At 47.4% G+C, this 17,676-nt stretch overlaps 1 protein-coding gene across 3 annotated transcripts in view; it reads right to left on the reverse strand.

The window, feature by feature from the left end:
- ghrhrl (growth hormone releasing hormone receptor, like) overlaps positions 1–17,676 on the reverse strand; it is an 87,704-nt gene that overhangs the window by 42,524 nt on the left and 27,504 nt on the right. For all 3 annotated transcript variants that reach the window (XM_063044567.1, XM_063044568.1, XM_063044566.1), the window contains 2 exons: positions 12,680–12,777; positions 10,166–10,298 (listed from right to left, as the gene is read on the reverse strand). In XM_063044567.1, coding sequence (XP_062900637.1) covers positions 10,166–10,298; positions 12,680–12,777 — 231 coding nt within the window. The remainder of the gene's footprint in view (positions 1–10,165; positions 10,299–12,679; positions 12,778–17,676) is intronic.

A 17,676-nucleotide genomic window follows, 5' to 3' on the forward strand; every position in this document is an offset into this window, starting at 1 on the left:
AAATCACACAGCATCCACACAAACCGGGGTTTGTGGTGGGAAAGCCGTCCCAACCTCACGGATTTGGCAGGACTGGAGTGTGAATTCCCTACACGTACGCAGCCCAAGGAGACCAGGGTTTCAAAGTAAATAGGTGAAATGTGTGAAATGTAACGCATGGAATAGTGGAGTCAATGACTTGTTTTTTATCTTTGGATCGAAGGATATGGAACAAAGATGAGTGAACATGGCTGTGTTGAAGAACTATCACAATCTAAATGAGTGAAAGTGCAGACTTGCCCCATTCCTGCCCCTAATGTATAGTATTCTATAGCACTACAGCACAGAAACAGGACCCTTCAGCCCATCTAGTCCAAGCCATACTTTTTCTGCCTAGTCCCATTGGCTCGCTCCTGAACCATAGCCCTCCCATCCATGTATTTAGAACAGAGGACATAGTACAGTACAGCACAGGAACAGGCTTTTCGGCTCACAATGTTGTGCCGAACTAAATAAATCAGTAATCAAATGGCCCACCAAACTAATCCCTTATGCACACACAATGTTCACATCCTTCCATTTTCCTCACATTCATGTGCCTATCCAAACATCTCCTGAAAGTCTCTAATGTATCGGCCTCTGCCACCACCCCAGGCAGCTCATTCGATACACCCACCACTCTCTGTGTGTAAATAAAAAAGTGCCTCTCACGTCTCCTTTGATAATTGTTATTTATTTAGCGAAACAGCAGAGTGGGCCCTTCTGGTCCTTCGAGCCACCCCTGACAAACCCGATTAACCCTAACCTAATCACAGGACAATTTGCCATGACCTATTAACCTACCTGGTAAGTCTTTGGACTGTGGAAGGAAACACAAGGACCCGGAGAAAACCCACATCACACGTTCCACAGGGAGGACATACAGAGGCCCCTCACAGAATGACGGCAGAATTGAACTCCAGACTCTAGAGCGCTCTGAGCTGTAGTAGTATCGCACTAACCACCACGACACTGTGGCACCCTTACCAACCCCTCACCTTAAATGAATATCCTCTGGTATCAGACATGTCAACCCAGGGAAGAAGATACTCAATCTACCCTATCTATGCCTCTCATAATCTTATAAACCTCCATCAGGTCCATAAGCTCTTCCTGGGCTTCCAGCCGAGTCGAGGTGTCCATTTTAACCGACTTGATTGCAAGTCAGCAGTAGCAGAACATTGCATACGCAATGACCACAAGGTTGACTTTGCTGGCACAGAAGTACTGTGCCACATCAGTGGCTTTTGGGACTGCCCGGTTTCTCCCCCACAGTCCAAAGATGTTCGGGTTAGAAGGCTAATTGGTCACACGTGTGTAATTGGGTGGCATAGTTCATCGTGTCGGGAGGGCCTGGTACCGTACCTCCAAGAATACTCACCTTGCCAAAGGTCATACTTATACAAGACCAGACCTTCCACTTCCAGATCTTTGGTTCATCGAGTAGATAAGGGAAGAGTAGATTAGGACGGTGGAGGGGTATGGTATCAGGTACCGATTTAGACAGTGGTCTTCCCCCTCACTGACTCTTGATGATCTAATGGGAAGCCAGTGTGGTTGCCAGGGACCCACGATAGGAAGGATGTGGAGATGTTGGAGAAGATCTAGTAGGGGTTTTGTCTGGACATTCAACTCAGCAGGTTAAGAAAGCGTCCACGGAGAGAAATGGATGTTTAGAGTTGAGACCCTTCATCTTGACTTTTCATCAGTCCAGATGAAGGTTTTCGACCAGAAATGTCGGCAAGTTTCTTCAGATGTACAATGGTGAGCGTTCTGACTGGTATGGAGGCTCCAGTGCACAGGTTCAAGAGGCTGCAGAGAGTTGCAAACTCAGCCAGCTCCATCACGGACACAACCCTCCCCACTGTCAAGGACATCTCCAAAAGCTGGCGCTTCAAGATGGTAGCATCCTTCATGAAGGACCTCACCACACCGGACATGCTCTCTTCTGATTACTACCATCAGGGAGGAGGTACAGGAGCCTGAAGGACAAACTCAATGTTTTAGGAACAGCCTTCACCATCAGATTTCTGAATGGCCCATGAACACCACATCACTATTTTGCTTTCTTTTTGTACTATGTATTTATTTTTGCATTTCTTTTTGTAATTTATAGAAAAGTTTTATGTCTTTCACTGTCTCTCTCTCTCTGGCTATCCATCCCATAGGATGATGATGGTTCCTCTCAGTCAGTTAGTGGGGTTTGATATGTGCGTCCTGGAGTGGCTGTACAGGCTGATCCTTGACAGGCACTGCTTGCCACATACTTGGCAGGTGAGGCCTGGAGGGGCAGAAGCTCTGTTGTGGCGCTTCCTGTGCCTTTCCTCTGTTGCCTCATTGAGCTTGTTCTCAGCAGCGTCCACACCTTTTCTGATGGCATCCCTCCACTGTGAGCAATCTTGAGCTAGATCCTCCCATGTTGATAGGGCAACGTCAGCTTTCTTGAGGCTCCTGTGCAGAAAATCCTTGTACCGTAGTTGCTGGCCTCCTCGTTTTCGGGTACCACTGGACAGTTGGCCATACAAGATGTCCTTGGGCAGTCTTCCGTCAGGCATTCTGACAACATGTCCTGCCCAGCGCAGTTGGGCTGACATCACCAAGGTTGAAACTGCTGGCATTCCGGCTCAAGAGAGGACCTCGGTATTGGAGACCTTGTTTCACCGGGTGATCTTCATCAGAGAACGTAGGTGACACTGCTGCAGTTGGTCAAGCTGGCGTAAGTGTCTCTGATATGGGGACCATGTCTCACATCCGTATAACAAGGTTGATATGACAACGGCCCTGTATACCTTGCACTTAGTGGCCAGCCTGACGTTCTGTGACCAATCTCGATCTTTCAGCTGGCCAAAGGCAAAGCAGGCTTTTCTGGTTCTCGACTCAATCTCTACATCCAGAGAAGCTGAGGATGTTATTATGCTGCCCAGGTAGCAAAACTTGTTGACAGCATTGAGACGAGTGTCATCAATGAGGACAGTTGGTTCTTCATAGCTTGAGCCAGGAGCCGGTTGGTACAAAACTTCCGTCTTTTTCAGGCTGATTGTCAGTCCAAAGCTTTTGGCTGCACTGACAAAGCAACTGGTGGTCTCCTGTAAGTCTTCGAGAAACTGGGCAACCAGTGCACAGTCATCAGCAAACTGTAGCTCATGCACCACAATGTCCCTGACTTTTGTTTTTGCTCTCAATCTTGCGAGGTTGAGGAGCCCGCCACCAGCCCTCGTTTGTAGGAAGACCCCTAACTTCAGGTCTGATGTGGCATCCTGAAGAACAGCAGTGAAGAATAGTCCAAACAGAGTAGGAGCCAGAACACAACCCTGTTTTACGCCGTTGCTGATGGAAAATGGGTCTGACAACTCACCACACATGTTGATGTGGCCTTCCATGCCTTCGTGGAACTAACAGATGATGTGGGCCAACCGAATTTTGGTAGGAGCTTCCACAGGTCATCTCTACCAACAGTGTCAAACACTTTGGTTAGATCAACAAATGTGACATAGAGACTTCTCTGCTGCTCAACACATTTCTCTTGGAGCTGCCTCAGTGAAAAGATCATGTCCACTGTACTACGGCCTGTTGGAAAACCACACTGGCTTTCTGGAAGGATGTTGTCACTGATGTTGGACACCAAGCGTCTAAGGATGATCTTCGCGAGACATTTTCCCGCAACTGACAGAAGAGAGATGCCACGGTAATTGTTGCAGTCTCTCTTGTCTCCCTTGTTCTTGTAGATGTCACAATTGATGCATCTTTGAAGTCTTGTGGTAGTTCTGCAGCTCCTCACAACTTTGTGAACAGCTGGTGTAGGCATGATGTCAGTGTGTGACCACCATACTGGTAGATCTTGGCTGCAATACCATCGGGCCCTGGTGCTTTGTTGGGTTTTAGCTGTTTGATGGCTTTGATGACTTTGTGAAGAGTAAGGGAAACATCTAGCTCGAACAGTATGGGTCGAGGGTGTACTCTGCCCAGTGCTTCATCGGTGATGGTTCCTGGTCTGTTCAGCAGCTTGTGGAAGTGTTCTTGCCATCTTTTACTTCTCAGTGAAGATGGATGTACTGTCCTTGCTCGGGAGTTGTGAGGTGTCATGTTTTGATGGACCATACACAACCCTGATTGCTTCATAGAACAGGAATTCTGCAGATGCTGGAAATTCAAGCAACACACATAAAAGTTGTCTGGCCTGCTGCGTTCACCAGCAACTTTTATGTGTGTTGCTTCATAGAAGCTTCTTGAGTCATTACAGTCAGCGAAGGCTTGTAGCTCCTTGGCCTTGTTCACCCGCCACTGGTCTTTCAAAGTTCTGAGCTGCCTCTGCAAAGTTGATTTTGCACCAAAAAAGGCACGTTTTTTGGAACTTGAGTTTGGGTGTCGAAGAAGAGCCTGGTGTGTATCTGCCTTAGCTCTTAGAAGGTCTTACACAGATTGGTTGCTCTCATCAAACCAGTCCTGATGCTTACGCTTGACTTTCCCCGAGGTGTCCTGGGCAGCGCTGTACACCGTTTCTGTGAAGGCATTCCAGTGCTCAGTAATATCGTCTGGTGGATTCTCAACCAGTCTGCTTAGAGCAGTTTCCACAGAGGATTTCAGGGCATCAGCACACTCGTGATGTTTCAATTTGGTGGTGTTCAGCTTTTTGGGTGGTTTGGCAGCATTCAGTCTGTGTGGAGGTTTGATCGATAGACATAGATCCGACCACACCATTTGATGATCAGTTGAGCACTCAGTTCCACGCTTAACCCTGGTGATACAAACGTCAGAGATGTCTCGTTGTCGGGTGATGACATAGTCAATGAGATGCCAGTTTTTAGATCGTGGATGCATCCATGTGCATTTGAGCTTGTCTGGCAATCTGAACAGTGTGTTAGTAATGCACAGTTTAAATTCTGTGCACATCAGGAGGAGCAGTAGACCATTACTATTACTGTTGCCAACTCCTTGGCATCCAGTCACACCAGGCCACACAGTGGACTCCTTGCCAACCCGAGCATTAAAGTCTCCCAGCAACAGCAGCTTATCGGAAGTTGCCACACTACTGATGGTGGTTTTCAGCTCACTGTAGAGTGCCTCCTTGACTTCACTGGGGTTAGTCAGAGTTGGGGCATAAATGTTGACTATGTTGAGGTGGCGTTTTCCTTGCAAAGGTGTACGCAAGGTCTGGATTCAGTCATTTACAGCAACAGGCAGGGTCGGTAGCTTTGCTGCAAGGCAGTTCTTGATAACCAAGCACACACCAGATTCTCTTCGTTCTTCTTCGGGCCTGCCAGACCAGAAGAATGTGTACCCTCCTTTCGCTTCACAAAGTGCGCCCTCTCCAGCAAGTCGGGACTCCTGGAGAGTTGCAATGTCCACTCTGTAGTCCTTGAGCACACGAGCAACAAGTGCAGTGCGTCTCTCCGGGCGATCTAAGTTAGCATTGTCCAACAGAGTTCGTATGTTCCATGAGACGACGATCAAATTCTGCTTGTGATTCTTACCGCTAGAGTTGGACGATCCGCCAGCCGCAACAGACTGGCCAGGTTAGTGTGAGTGGGCTTTGTTTGAGCCACCTTTTCTAGGCCCTTCCCTAATTATATGGTGAGCAGTGCCTCCATGAACAGTGCTGCTCAGATGCAGAGGGTGCTGCCTCACCGGATCTCCGCTCTGTAATCCATGTGCGACCACTCTCCCCCCTGCCTCACTGGATCTCTGCTCTGTAATCCATGTGCGACCACTCTCCCCCCTGCCTCACTGGATCTCCGCTCTGTAATCCATGTGCGACCACTCTCCCCCGCTGCCTCACCGGATCTCTGCTCTGTAATCCATGTGCGACCACTCTCCCCCGCTGCCTCACCGGATCTCCGCTCTGTGATCCACGTGCGGCCACTCTCCCCCACTGCCTCACCGGATCTCCGCTCTGTGATCCACGTGCGGCCACTCTCCCCCGCTGCCTCACCGGATCTCTGCTCTGTAATCCACGTGCAACCACTCTCCCCTGCTGCCTCACCGGATCTCCGCTCTGTGATCCACGTGCGGCCACTCTCCCCCACTGCCTCACCGGATCTCCGCTCTGTAATCCACGTGCGGCCACTCTCCCCCGCTGCCTCACCGGATCTCCGCTGTGTAATCCATGTGAGACCACTCTCCCCGTGCCCTCTGCACGCAGACTTGTGACTACGGCTCCCAGCTGGTCAAGCCTACTGCTTTGCCACTTGTCTGTCGCTACAGGACACGGGTGTGTTGAGGATACCCCACTCCTCAGAAAGGAACAGTGTGTGCATGAGTGGATTTTAGGTGAGTAGGGGGTTTCACAGGTCCAGACCCACCCTCTCGACATCCCCTCCCGGATCCAGTGGCATGGTGGGGTCCAAGACAGCTGGGGGAAGTTCTGTTGCAGTGAATGGCCAGACCAAGCTTCGATGCAAGGGATGCCCTTTCCGCGCTTCACGGCACGTGTTTGCTGGATGGCCGTTGACCCTACGAGAGGGTTCATCTGCCCTTTGACAGGTCTTGCACTGTACGACTGCTGCAAAAGACAAATTTCCTGACAGACAGGATGTCAGTGACGATAAACCTGACCGTGAGTCTGCTTCATAGGTGATGCCTGACCCATTGAGTCCCTCTGGCTTTTTGTGTGTTGCTCCAATTTCTGGTATCTGCACCCTCTGTTGAGTCCGCACCAGGATGCTGCCTGGCTTTTCCATAAGGAAAGGCTGGACCAACTCAGGCTGTTTTCTCGGGAGTGGAAGAGGCTGAGGGGAGACCTGATAGACCTTTATAGATTTGTGATAGGCATAGAAAGAGTAGACCAGAATGCCCTTTGCCCCAGGGTAGAAGTGTCATATACTGCAGAGAATGTATCACACAAGACCAGATGAAATGAGGTCACTCAGCCCATCGAGTCTGCTCCACCATTCCATCACAGCTGATTTATTATCCCTCTCAACCCCATTCTTCTGCCTTCTCCCGGTAACCTTTGACACCCTGACTAATCAGGAACCAGCGCATTTAACATCCAACATCCAACATCGTCTTAAATGTGCTGGAACAGCTTTTGGACGTCTCTGAACAAGAGCCTTTCATGATCGTGACATCCGAACAGACACCAAAATGTTCGTGTACGAAGCAGTGGTGATCCCAACGCTCCTGTATGCATCAGAAACCTGGACAACATACCGACGACATCTGAAGGCACTTGAAAAGTTCCATCAATGCTGTCTTTGAAACATCTTAAATATCAGCTGGGAAGATAGAAAAACCAACGTCAGCATGCTAAATGAAGCAAAACAAACAAACATTGAAGCCTATGTCATCAAGAACCAACTAAGATGGAGCAGTCATGTTGTTCGGATGAAAGACGAACGTCTGCCGAAACAAATCTTCTACTCCCAGCTTAAAGAAGGCAAAACATAAAACAGGCTGACAACAGAAGAGATTCAAAGACATCTTAAAAGCCAACATGAAGAAATGTAACATCGACATCAACAATTGGGAAACCAATGCCAAGGATAGGAAACTCTGGCGAGCCATCATCCGAGAAGGAACAGCAACTTTCGTAGCCAACAGATGTGCAGAATTAGAAGAAAAGAGAAGAAAATGGAAAGAGAGGCAGCAACAACCAAAGTCCGATCTGCCATCTGGAACTACCTGTCCTGTATGCGGAAGAACTTTCAAAGCCAAGATTGGACTCGTAAGCTACTTGAGAGCCCATAAGTAGATCAACAGAACGGAGACCATCATCCTCGTCCTCGAGGGATATCCATGATGACGAATCAGGAACCTATCAACCTCTGATTCAAACATACCCAAAGACTTGGCCTCCACAGCCATCTGTGGCAATGAATTTCACATATCCTCCGCCCTCTGACTAAACAAATTCCTCCTCATCTCTGTTCTGAGGCTGTAACTCGGGCGGAAGGAGAAGATGGCAGCGACGCAGCACGTGCAGCTCTCCGGTGAAATGATATCGTATCTGTTAAATAGGGGCCGTAGACAATTCTGATTTGATGGAGACAGACGTGAAAGCACAGGGGAACATCTGGAGAAATTTCTGAAATGCCAGTTCGCTGCTGCTGTTACCGTGCCATCGAGAATCTTCCGGAGGGAAGGCCCCAAAATCCCCGGCTTTGCCTGCTGTTGGCAACCGAGGCTGAGGTTGAATCGTTCGGATAGAGATGGTGTTCGGTGCTCGGTACTCGGTGTTGGAGGGCTGATCGGAGGCTCAAAGTTTTCGGATGACTCAGAGTCGGACTGTGGTCGGGCATGGCCGTCTGCGTGAGATGTGGGACATTCGAGAGAATTTGAACTTTTTTACTGTGCCATGGCCCGTTCTTCATCAAGTTATGGTATTGTTGCACTGTTGTAACTATATGTTATAATTATGTGGTTTTTGTCGGTTTTTCAGTCTTGGTCTGTCCTGTGTTTCTGTGATATCCCACCGGAGGAATATTGTATCATTTCTTAATGCATGCATTACTATATGACAATAAAAGAGGACTGTGTGTCCTCATAATCTAATCCCTGGTGAGGGGTGACATGTTTGAAGGAGATTAGCAAGGTAAGTTTTTTTACATTATCACAGGTGCCTGGACTGGGCCGTTGGGGAAGATGGTAGAAGCAGATATTATGGCAACACTTAAAAGCATTTAAGCATGGGCAGACATGAGATAGAGGACATGAGATAGTGAACATAGTTAGAATTCAGCCATTTGGCCCATTGAATCTGTTCTGCCATCCAATCACAGCTGATTTATCTTTCAACCTCATTCTCCAACCTTCAACATATAATTCTTAACCCCCCTCACCAATCAAGAACCTATCAATTTCTGCCTTAAGTATAGCCAATGACACAGCCTCTGCAGACGTCTGTGCGATGAATTCCACAGATTCACCGCCCTCTGGCTGAAGAAATTCCTCCTCACCTCTGTACTGAAGGGACGTCCATTATTGTGAGGACATGTCCTAGGATCCTGGACTTTCCTACTAATTGAAGCATCCTCTCGCATCCACTCTATTCAAGACTTACAGAACCTGGTGGGATTCAATCAGACCCACCTCCCTCATTAACTAAAGCCCCTTTGTAGTTTCAGTTGGCATCATAGTTAGCACAGAGCTGATGTACCCACGTTCTATGTCCCAACTTCTTGTTGGGAGAGCTAGGGCCTTCATCGCTGGAGTAAAAGAGGTTGAGAGGTGACTCGATAGAGACTTTCAAGATGATAACAGGCATACTGTAGATCGAGTGGACAGGAAGAGACTTTTCCCAGGGTGGAGATGGTTAACACGAGGGGGCATAATTTTAAGGTGATTGGAGGAAAGAATGGGTGGGATTAAGAGGAATAGATAGAGTGGACAGCCAGCGCCTCTTCCCCAGGGCACCACTGCTCAGTACGAGAGGACATGGCTTTAAGGTAAGGGGTGGGAAGTTCAAGGGGGATATTAGAGGAAGGTTTTTTACTCAGAGAGTGGTTGGTGTGTGGAAAGCACTGCCTGAGTCAGTGGTGGGGACAGATACACTAGTGAAATTTAAGAGCCTACTAGACAGGTATGTGGAGGAATTTAAGCTGGGGGGTTATATGGGAGGCAGGGTTTAAGGGTCGGCACAACATTGTGGGCCGAAGGGCCTGTACTGTGCTGTACTGTTTTACGTTCTACAGATGTCAGAGGTTTCTTTTTTACACAGAGAGTGGTGGGTGTGTGGAACACACTGCTGAGATGGTGGCAGAAGCAGATACATTAGGGACATTTAAGAAACTCTTAGGTAGGCTCATGGATGATAGATGTTTATAAGATAATAAAAGGCATACATAGAGTGGGCAGCCAGAGACATTTCCCTAGGGCAGAATGGCCAATACGAGAGGGCATAATTTTAAAGTATAGGGGGATGTCAGGGGAAGTTTTTTAACACAGAGTGGAACACCCTGTTAGGGGCAATGGCAGAAACAGATACATTTAGGGCATTTAAGAGATTCTTATATAGGCATCTGTATGAAAGGAAAATGGGCGCTATGACTTAGGGAACAGTTGGTCTTGGAGTAAGATAAATGGTTGGCACAACATTGAGGCCCAAAGGGCCTGTAATGATCTGTCATTTATCTTTTAAAAGTCAGTCTCCAAACCCTCCTGCCAAGACACCCGTTCCAGGCCCATGTTCCAGAGGTCGAAGGTGCCTTACCGTAGAGAAGTTACAGTGGTCAATGTCATCATTGTCAAAGAGAACGGCATCTTTGATCATCGCAGATAAACTCCGCAGGATGAAGGTGATAAACAGATGGATGTGGATGTAATTCCGCATGCAACGTAGATTCCTGGAAAAGTCAAAGTTCCCAGTAAATTTATTATCGAAGTATATATACTGTATCCTGAGATTCATTTTCTTGGAGGCACTTACATGAAAATAAAGAGTACATTAGAACTATACATAAACACTGCCAAACAACCAATGTGCAAAATACATTAAATGATACTGAGAACATGAGTTGTGGAGCCCTTGAAAGCGAATCTGTAGGTTGTGGAATCGGTCCAGAGTTGAGCTGAGTGAAATTATCCACGCTCGTTCAGGAGCTTGATGGCTGAGGGGTAATAACTGTTCCTGAACCTGGTGGCGTGGGACCTAAGGCTTTTGTATCTTCTGCCCAAGGGTGGGAGCATGAAGAGAGGCATGGCCTGGATGTTGGGGGTCCTGAATGATGGATGCTGCTTTCTTGTGCCAGCACTCCTTGTAGCTGTCCTCAATGATGGGGAGTGCTTTGCCTGTGATGGGCAGGTCTGTATCCAGCAATCTCTGAAGACTTCTCCATTCTTGACCATTGGTGTTTCCATAGCAGGTCGTGATGCAACCAGTTAGGATACTCTCCACTGGGCATCTGTTGAAGTTTGTCAAAGATTTAAGTAACAAATCAATGCAAACTTCTAAGAGAAAAGAGTCATTGTTGTGCTTTCTTTGAAATGGCACTTGCATGCTGGACCCAGGACAAATCCAAGGTATTTAAAGCTATTGACCCTCTCCACCTCCAAAACTCCTAATGATGACTGGCTCATGGACCTCCAGTTTCTTCCTCTTTATGGCTTAAGAGTAGATTAGAAATTGGTGCTGGTTGGAGAGTCAATCTTCTTCTGTTCCACTATGTTTAAGTGATTGAAGCAGAAGTTTGAGACTGTAACTTATCTTTAAGAGAAACTTCAAGTCATAGAGCAATACAATATGGCCCTTCGGCCCGACCAGTCTATGCTGACCACAGTGTCCACCTAACTGTTCCCAAATTCCTGTGCTGGGCCCATATTCCTCCTGGTGCTGCCCCTCTGTGAACTGCCCCTGGTGTGTGGGTGAGGAGTAGAATCTGGGTGGGGGTGGAATTGATGAGGTTGTGTGGAGAATATAACCAGATGAGAATAAATGGGTGGTTGGTGTTCAGGGTGGATTTGATGGGCTGAAGGGCCTTATGGCTCTATGACTGAGAGAAAGAAAGAGAAACCTTGGGTTTACAGTAGGAGTCTTGGTCAGAGGGATCTTCATGTTGACAACACTGAGGGAGACCTGTGCCGCCATCTTGAAATGTTGAGATGTCCTCTTTCTTGGGGAGGGAAGGGGGATACAAAAGAATGTCCTGTTGTGGAGAACAGCACATGAGCTCCCACCTGACTGACTGATGTTTGTCATGTTTATAATGTAAATTGCTGCAAAAAGAAAGCAAATTTTCATGGCATTTATACCTCGTGTGCGATACTAAACCTGAAAATTGATGTAAGGGGGTTTCGATTTTTATGTTACTGCGGAGGCTAATTAAAATGGCGTCTTTGTTATGTTAATCTGGGGAATGCGGCTTTGTTGTGTTAAACGCTGAGAAAGTTTGCGCTAGCAGCTTGTTGTGGTTTAGAGGGTGATAAGAAATACGTTATTAACCAATTAGGATAGTTGTTATGGTTTTGGTTTATTTGAAGATACTGTATGCGCGGGGTTTTGGGGCAGAAGGCGGGAGAGCGAGACAGAGGATGGACGAGGTGCTGTGAGTCCGCTAACGGGGTCGGACCCCGAGCGGGACGTTCGGCGAGGAGACGGAGACGGACTCGTGTGAATCGTCTGGTCGACCACCGTTGTTGGTCCCAGGCGGCCGGTCGAGGTGGTCCGAGGGGGTCGCAGGGTGAAGAAGAAGGTCCTTGAGCTCCAACGGTTTTTGTGCACGAAGAGATTGAACTTTGATAAGTGTGGCGCCTTTTATTTTCCTTTTATATTTTATTCTCTCTTAATTATATAGTTCCAGTAATATCTATAAACTGTAAATCATTTAATTGTATCTGGTGTATTGTCTGTTATTTGGGTGGGGTGGGGTACCTCACACAGCATCCACACAAACGAATTACCCAGTTTGCCGGGGCTGAGGCTGTTTCCCTAGACGACAGCGAGCCGAGCGACCCTGAGGGTGGCCATGGGGGCTACACTGAGGTTGAGGAAGATGCCTCAAAAATGTAGTTCCAGCTTACTGTTACACTTCCATCACAGAGAATGGATCTTCCTTGATGGTCGGCATGTTTATGGTGGGCCGAATGGCCTTTTTCTGTGTTCTGTTATGCCGGAGGCGGCTTATAGGGAGGGTTGATGTATCACTCAAATCAGACTGAATGATTACAATCACAGCTTTCAACAGAGTCTGACAATGGTATCTCAGAGGCTGCAGTGTGAAATACCTACCGGAAGACCAATAAAATGACCACAGCGATGGTAAGCACAATGAGAGACAGACTGTAGCCCACGGTGTAGATTACCCGTATTGTACTGAAGTACGAGACCTGCATTGAAAAGTAAAGAATATTCAGTCTTGTATCCAGGTTGTCATAACAACAGCACAGACAAGTCAATGAGACATCCAGTTTCTGAATCTAATCACTCCACCGTTGACAGTTCTTGTCTTCACCTACTGAAACCCTGAGTTCTGAAATCCCGTCCCTAAAACTCTCATCCTTGCCATCACTCTCTCCCCTCAGAGGCATAGTGGTTAGCATGATGCTTTACCGTACCAGTGACGCCGGTTCAATTCCTGACGCTGTCTGTAAGGAGTTTGTATGTTCTCCCCGTGACCACGTGGGTTTCCTCCAGGTGCTCCGGTTTCCTCCCACAGTCCAAAGGCTCACCAGTTGGTGGGTGAACTGGTCATTGTAAATTGTCCTGTGGTTAGGCTCGGGTTGCTGGGCGTTATGGCTTGAAGGACTGGAAGGGCCTGTTCCATATTGTGTCTCAATCAAACAAATAAAAATAAAACCTACTTGCCATCCCAATATCGCCGTATGTTTTGGTAAAAGTCACCTTGGGGTTTTAGAACCTGTGGCTATACAGCTCATGTGTTCAAGGATCACCTTGATTTGCCGTATACATCGACATGTATTAGGAACTTGCTGTGTCTTATTTATTTAGAGGTACAGAGAGGAACAGGCCCTACCCAGCCCAACGAGCCTCCCCAACCAACAACCCACCAACTAACCCTAGACTAATCACAGGACAGTTTACAATCACCAATTAACCCCCTAACTAGTACCTCTTCGGATTGTAGGAGGAAACCAGAGCACCCGGAGGAAACCCACACATTCATGGGGAGAAGGTACAAACCCCTTACACACCACGCCAAAGTTGAACGCTGATTACTGATGCCTAAAGCTGTAAAAATGTCACTCTAACTGCCGCGTTATCGATGGCGCAACACGCAAAAAACAACATACAACAATTATAAAGAATTATATAAAACATAAATAATTATATATAAATTTAGAGGATAAAGTACAGATATGGAGTAAAATGTGCATAAATATATTAATACCAGCATGTACAACATAAACAGCCTTATAAAAAATGGTTTAAAGCGTTTGCAGTGCAGTGACTGAGGTAACAGATAGAGGGGGGTGGGGGTAACTGGAATGGTTGCTCAGATTAACTGCCTGGAGGAAGACGTTTTTAAGATGGCAACACACACAAAATGCTGGAGGAACTCAGCAGGCTAGGCAGCATCTATGGAAAAGAGTACAATTAACGTTTCGGGCCGAGACCCTTTGGCAGGACAGGAGAAAAAAGATGAGACATCAGAGTAAGAAGGTGGGGGGAGGCGAGGAAGAAGTACAAAGTGGTGGATGATAGAGGAAACCGGGAGAGGAGGAGGGATGAAGTAAAGAGCTGGGAGGTCGATTGCTGAAAGAGATAAAGAGCTGGGGAAGGGGGAATCTGATAGGAGAGGACAGAAGGCCCTGGAAGAAAGGGAAGGGGGAGGAGTGCCAGGAGGTGATGGACAGGTAAGGAGATAAGGTGAGAGAGGGAAATGAGAATGAGGAATGGTGAAGGGGCAGGCGAGTTCGAGAGGAAGTTCAAGAAATCGGTGTTCATGCCATCAGGTTAGAGGCTACCCAATAGCATTTTCCAGAAGTAAGCTTTTGGAAAAGGCTGTTTGCAGGGTGGGTAGTGTCTGCAATGATTTATCCTGCCTGCTTCTGTGTCCTGAACACATACAAGTCCTGCAGGGATGGTAGACTGCAACTAATGACCTGTTCTGGAGCTCCATCTAGTCTCTGCCAGAGGAAAGTCCCATTTCTCGATAACCTGTTTCCCCCCGCTACTCACTAACGCCCCACTAATCAGAACACAGCTCACGCACAGGCCCTTCAGCCCACAGTGTTGTACCGACCTAAGTAATCGAGTAATTAAATGCCCAACTGAACTAATCCCTTCTGCCCACACAATGCCCATGGGTGGATATGAGGTCGATTGCAACACTTAGATTCATAGTCATCGAAAAGTACAGCACAGAAACAGGCCCTCTGGCCCAACTAGTCCATGCAAAACCATTTAAACTGCCTACTCCCATTGACCTGCACAGGGACCATAGATATCCATACCCCTGCTATCCATGTACCTATCCAAACTTCCGTTAAACATTGAAATCGAGCTTATGCTGGCAACTCATTCCACACTCTCATGACCCTATGAGTGAAGAGGTTTCCCCTCATGTTCTCCTTAAACTTTTCACCTTTCACTGTTAACCCATGACCTCTAGTTCTGGTCTCACTTAACCCAAGTAGAAAAAGCTGTGTTTCCATTTACCCACAAGTAGCCTTCCACAGCCTTCCCATCCATGTACCAATCCAAACTTCAAAGTAAATTTATTGTCAACGTACCTACATCTTATCATAGATGAGCCTGAGATTCAATTTCTTCTTGGCATTCACAGTAACTACATGGCCAAGTGGTCAAGGCATTGGACTAGTGACCTGAAGGTCATGAGTTCGAGCCCCAGTCGAGGCAACGTGTTGTGTCCTTGAGCAAGGCACTTAATCACACATTGCCCTGCGACGACACTGGTGCCAAGCTGTATGTGACCTAATGCCTTTCATTGGTGTCGTGGAGAGGGGAGACTTGCAGCATGGGCAACTGCTGGTCTTCCATACAACCTTGCCCAGGCCTGAGCCCTAGAGGGTGAAGACTTTCCAGGCGCAGATCCATGGTCTCGCAAGACTAACGGATGCCTTTACAATAGAATCAATGAAAGACCATCCCCCAGCAGGACAGACAAAGAACCAAAAGACAACAAACTGTGCAAATACAGATATAATAATAAATAAATAAGCAATAAATATTGAGAACATGAGATGAAGAGTCTTGAAAGTGAGTTCATAGGTTATGGGAATAATTCAGTGATGGGGTATGTGAAGTTATCCCCTCTGGTTCAAGAACTGTTCCTGAAGCTGGTGGTGAGGCTCCTGTACATTCTTCCTGATGGCAGCAGTGAGAGGAGAGCATGGCCTTTGTGGTGGGGGTCCCTGATGATGGATGCTGCTTTCCTGCAACAGCACTACGTGTAGACCTGCTCAGTGGTGGGGAGGGTTTTACCCACGTGGACTTAGATGTTATAATCAAACCCCCAACGACCACTTCCACTGGCAACTCGTTCCACACTCTCACCAATCTCTGAGTGAGGAAGTTCCCTCTCTGGTTCCCCCGAGATATTTCACCTTTTCCCCTTAACCAATGACCTCTAGTTCTAGTTTCACCCAATCCAAGTGAAAGGTTTGAAGCGGTGTACTTGGATCTATCTATCTCTCTCTCTCTCTCTCTCTCTCTCTTCTCTCTCTCTGCACATTCTCTGTACCTGTAACACTGCCTTCTGCATTCTGCATATCTCAATGCACTGTGATAAAATAGAACATAGAACAGCACAACACAGTAACAGGCCTTTTGGCCCACAATATTATGCCGAACCCTTAGTCCACTCCAAGATCAATCTAACTCTTCCCTCCCACTGGTCCTCCATTTTCCTACCATCCATGAGCCCACCTAAAGGATTCTTAGATGTCCCTAATGTATCTGCCTCTACCACCTTTCCTGGCAGCACGTTCCATCACCCGCCACTCTCTGTGTAAAATAAACACTCTCTGATATCCCCCTTAAGCTTTCCTCCAATCACATTAAAATTATGCCCCCCACCCCCGTATCAGCCTTTGCCTCCTTGGGAAAATGTGTATGGCTGTCCACTCTATCAATGCCTCTTACCATCTTGTACACCTCTATCGAGTCATCTCTGATTCTCCTTCACTGCAAAGAGAAAAGCCCTAACTCACTCAACCTAACCCAGGCAGCATCCTGGTAAATTTCCTCCTCGCCCTCTCCACAACCTTCCTATAAAGAGGCAACCAGAAATCAAACATAATTCTCTCAAGAGTGGTCTAACCAGAGTTTTATGGAGCTGAAACATTACCTCGGTTCTTCAGTTCAATCCCTTAACTAATAAAGGCCTACACACCACATGCTTTCTTAACAATACCACCAGTCTGTATGGCAACATTGAGGGATTTGTCAACGTGAACCCTCAAGATCCTTCTGGTCTTCTGATGATCTTTATGGGTGGCATGCAGAGCAAAGATTTTGCTCTACCTCAATACACATGACAAGAAGAAACCAAGTACCACTTCAAGCCATCCCCAACTTTTTCCAACTTCCCCTTACCCAGTTTCATTCCTTTCCCCCACACCCGGTTCCATCTGCCTATCACCCACGCACGTCACACATACTTTTCCAAGATCCACTGAGGTTCCTTCTCACACAGCTCCCCCCATTTTTCCAATTTCCCCTGTTCCGTTCCTCTCCCCCACCCAGTTTTATCTGCCAACTCCCCACACAGTCAATATATCGGAACTTATTGAACAGTACTTATCAAAGCTAGAACCGACCAAACAGGCTGAATGGCCTCAGCATAAGTTGCTTCATTCTCCAATAAGTACATTAAACCATTAATGTTTAGAAAGGAACACACGCGAAATGCTGGAGGAACTCAGCAGATCAGGCAGCACCTATGGAGAGGAATAAAGAGTTGATGTTTTAGGCTGAGACCCTTTGTCAGGACTGGAAAGGAAGGGGCAGGAAGCCAGAATGAGAAGGTGGGGGGTGGGGACAAGCTGGCAGCTGATAGGTGAGGCCAGATGAGGGGGTGGGTTTGCTGGGTGGGGGGGGGGATGAAGTAAGAAAGCTGGAGGTGATAGGTGGAACTGACAGGGTGGACGGTGGACCATGGGAGGGAGAAAGGAAAGGAGAAGGGCCAGTAGAGTGAGCTGATGAACAGGTGAGGAGCAGAGAAGAGATCAGAGGGAAGCCAGAATGGGGAATAGAAAAAAAGAGAAGGGGAGGGGGTAGAATTTACTGGAGGTTGAGAGAAA

The sequence above is a fragment of the Mobula hypostoma genome, chromosome 3 (genome assembly GCF_963921235.1).
Source record: "Mobula hypostoma chromosome 3, sMobHyp1.1, whole genome shotgun sequence".
NCBI lineage: Eukaryota > Metazoa > Chordata > Chondrichthyes > Myliobatiformes > Myliobatidae > Mobula > Mobula hypostoma.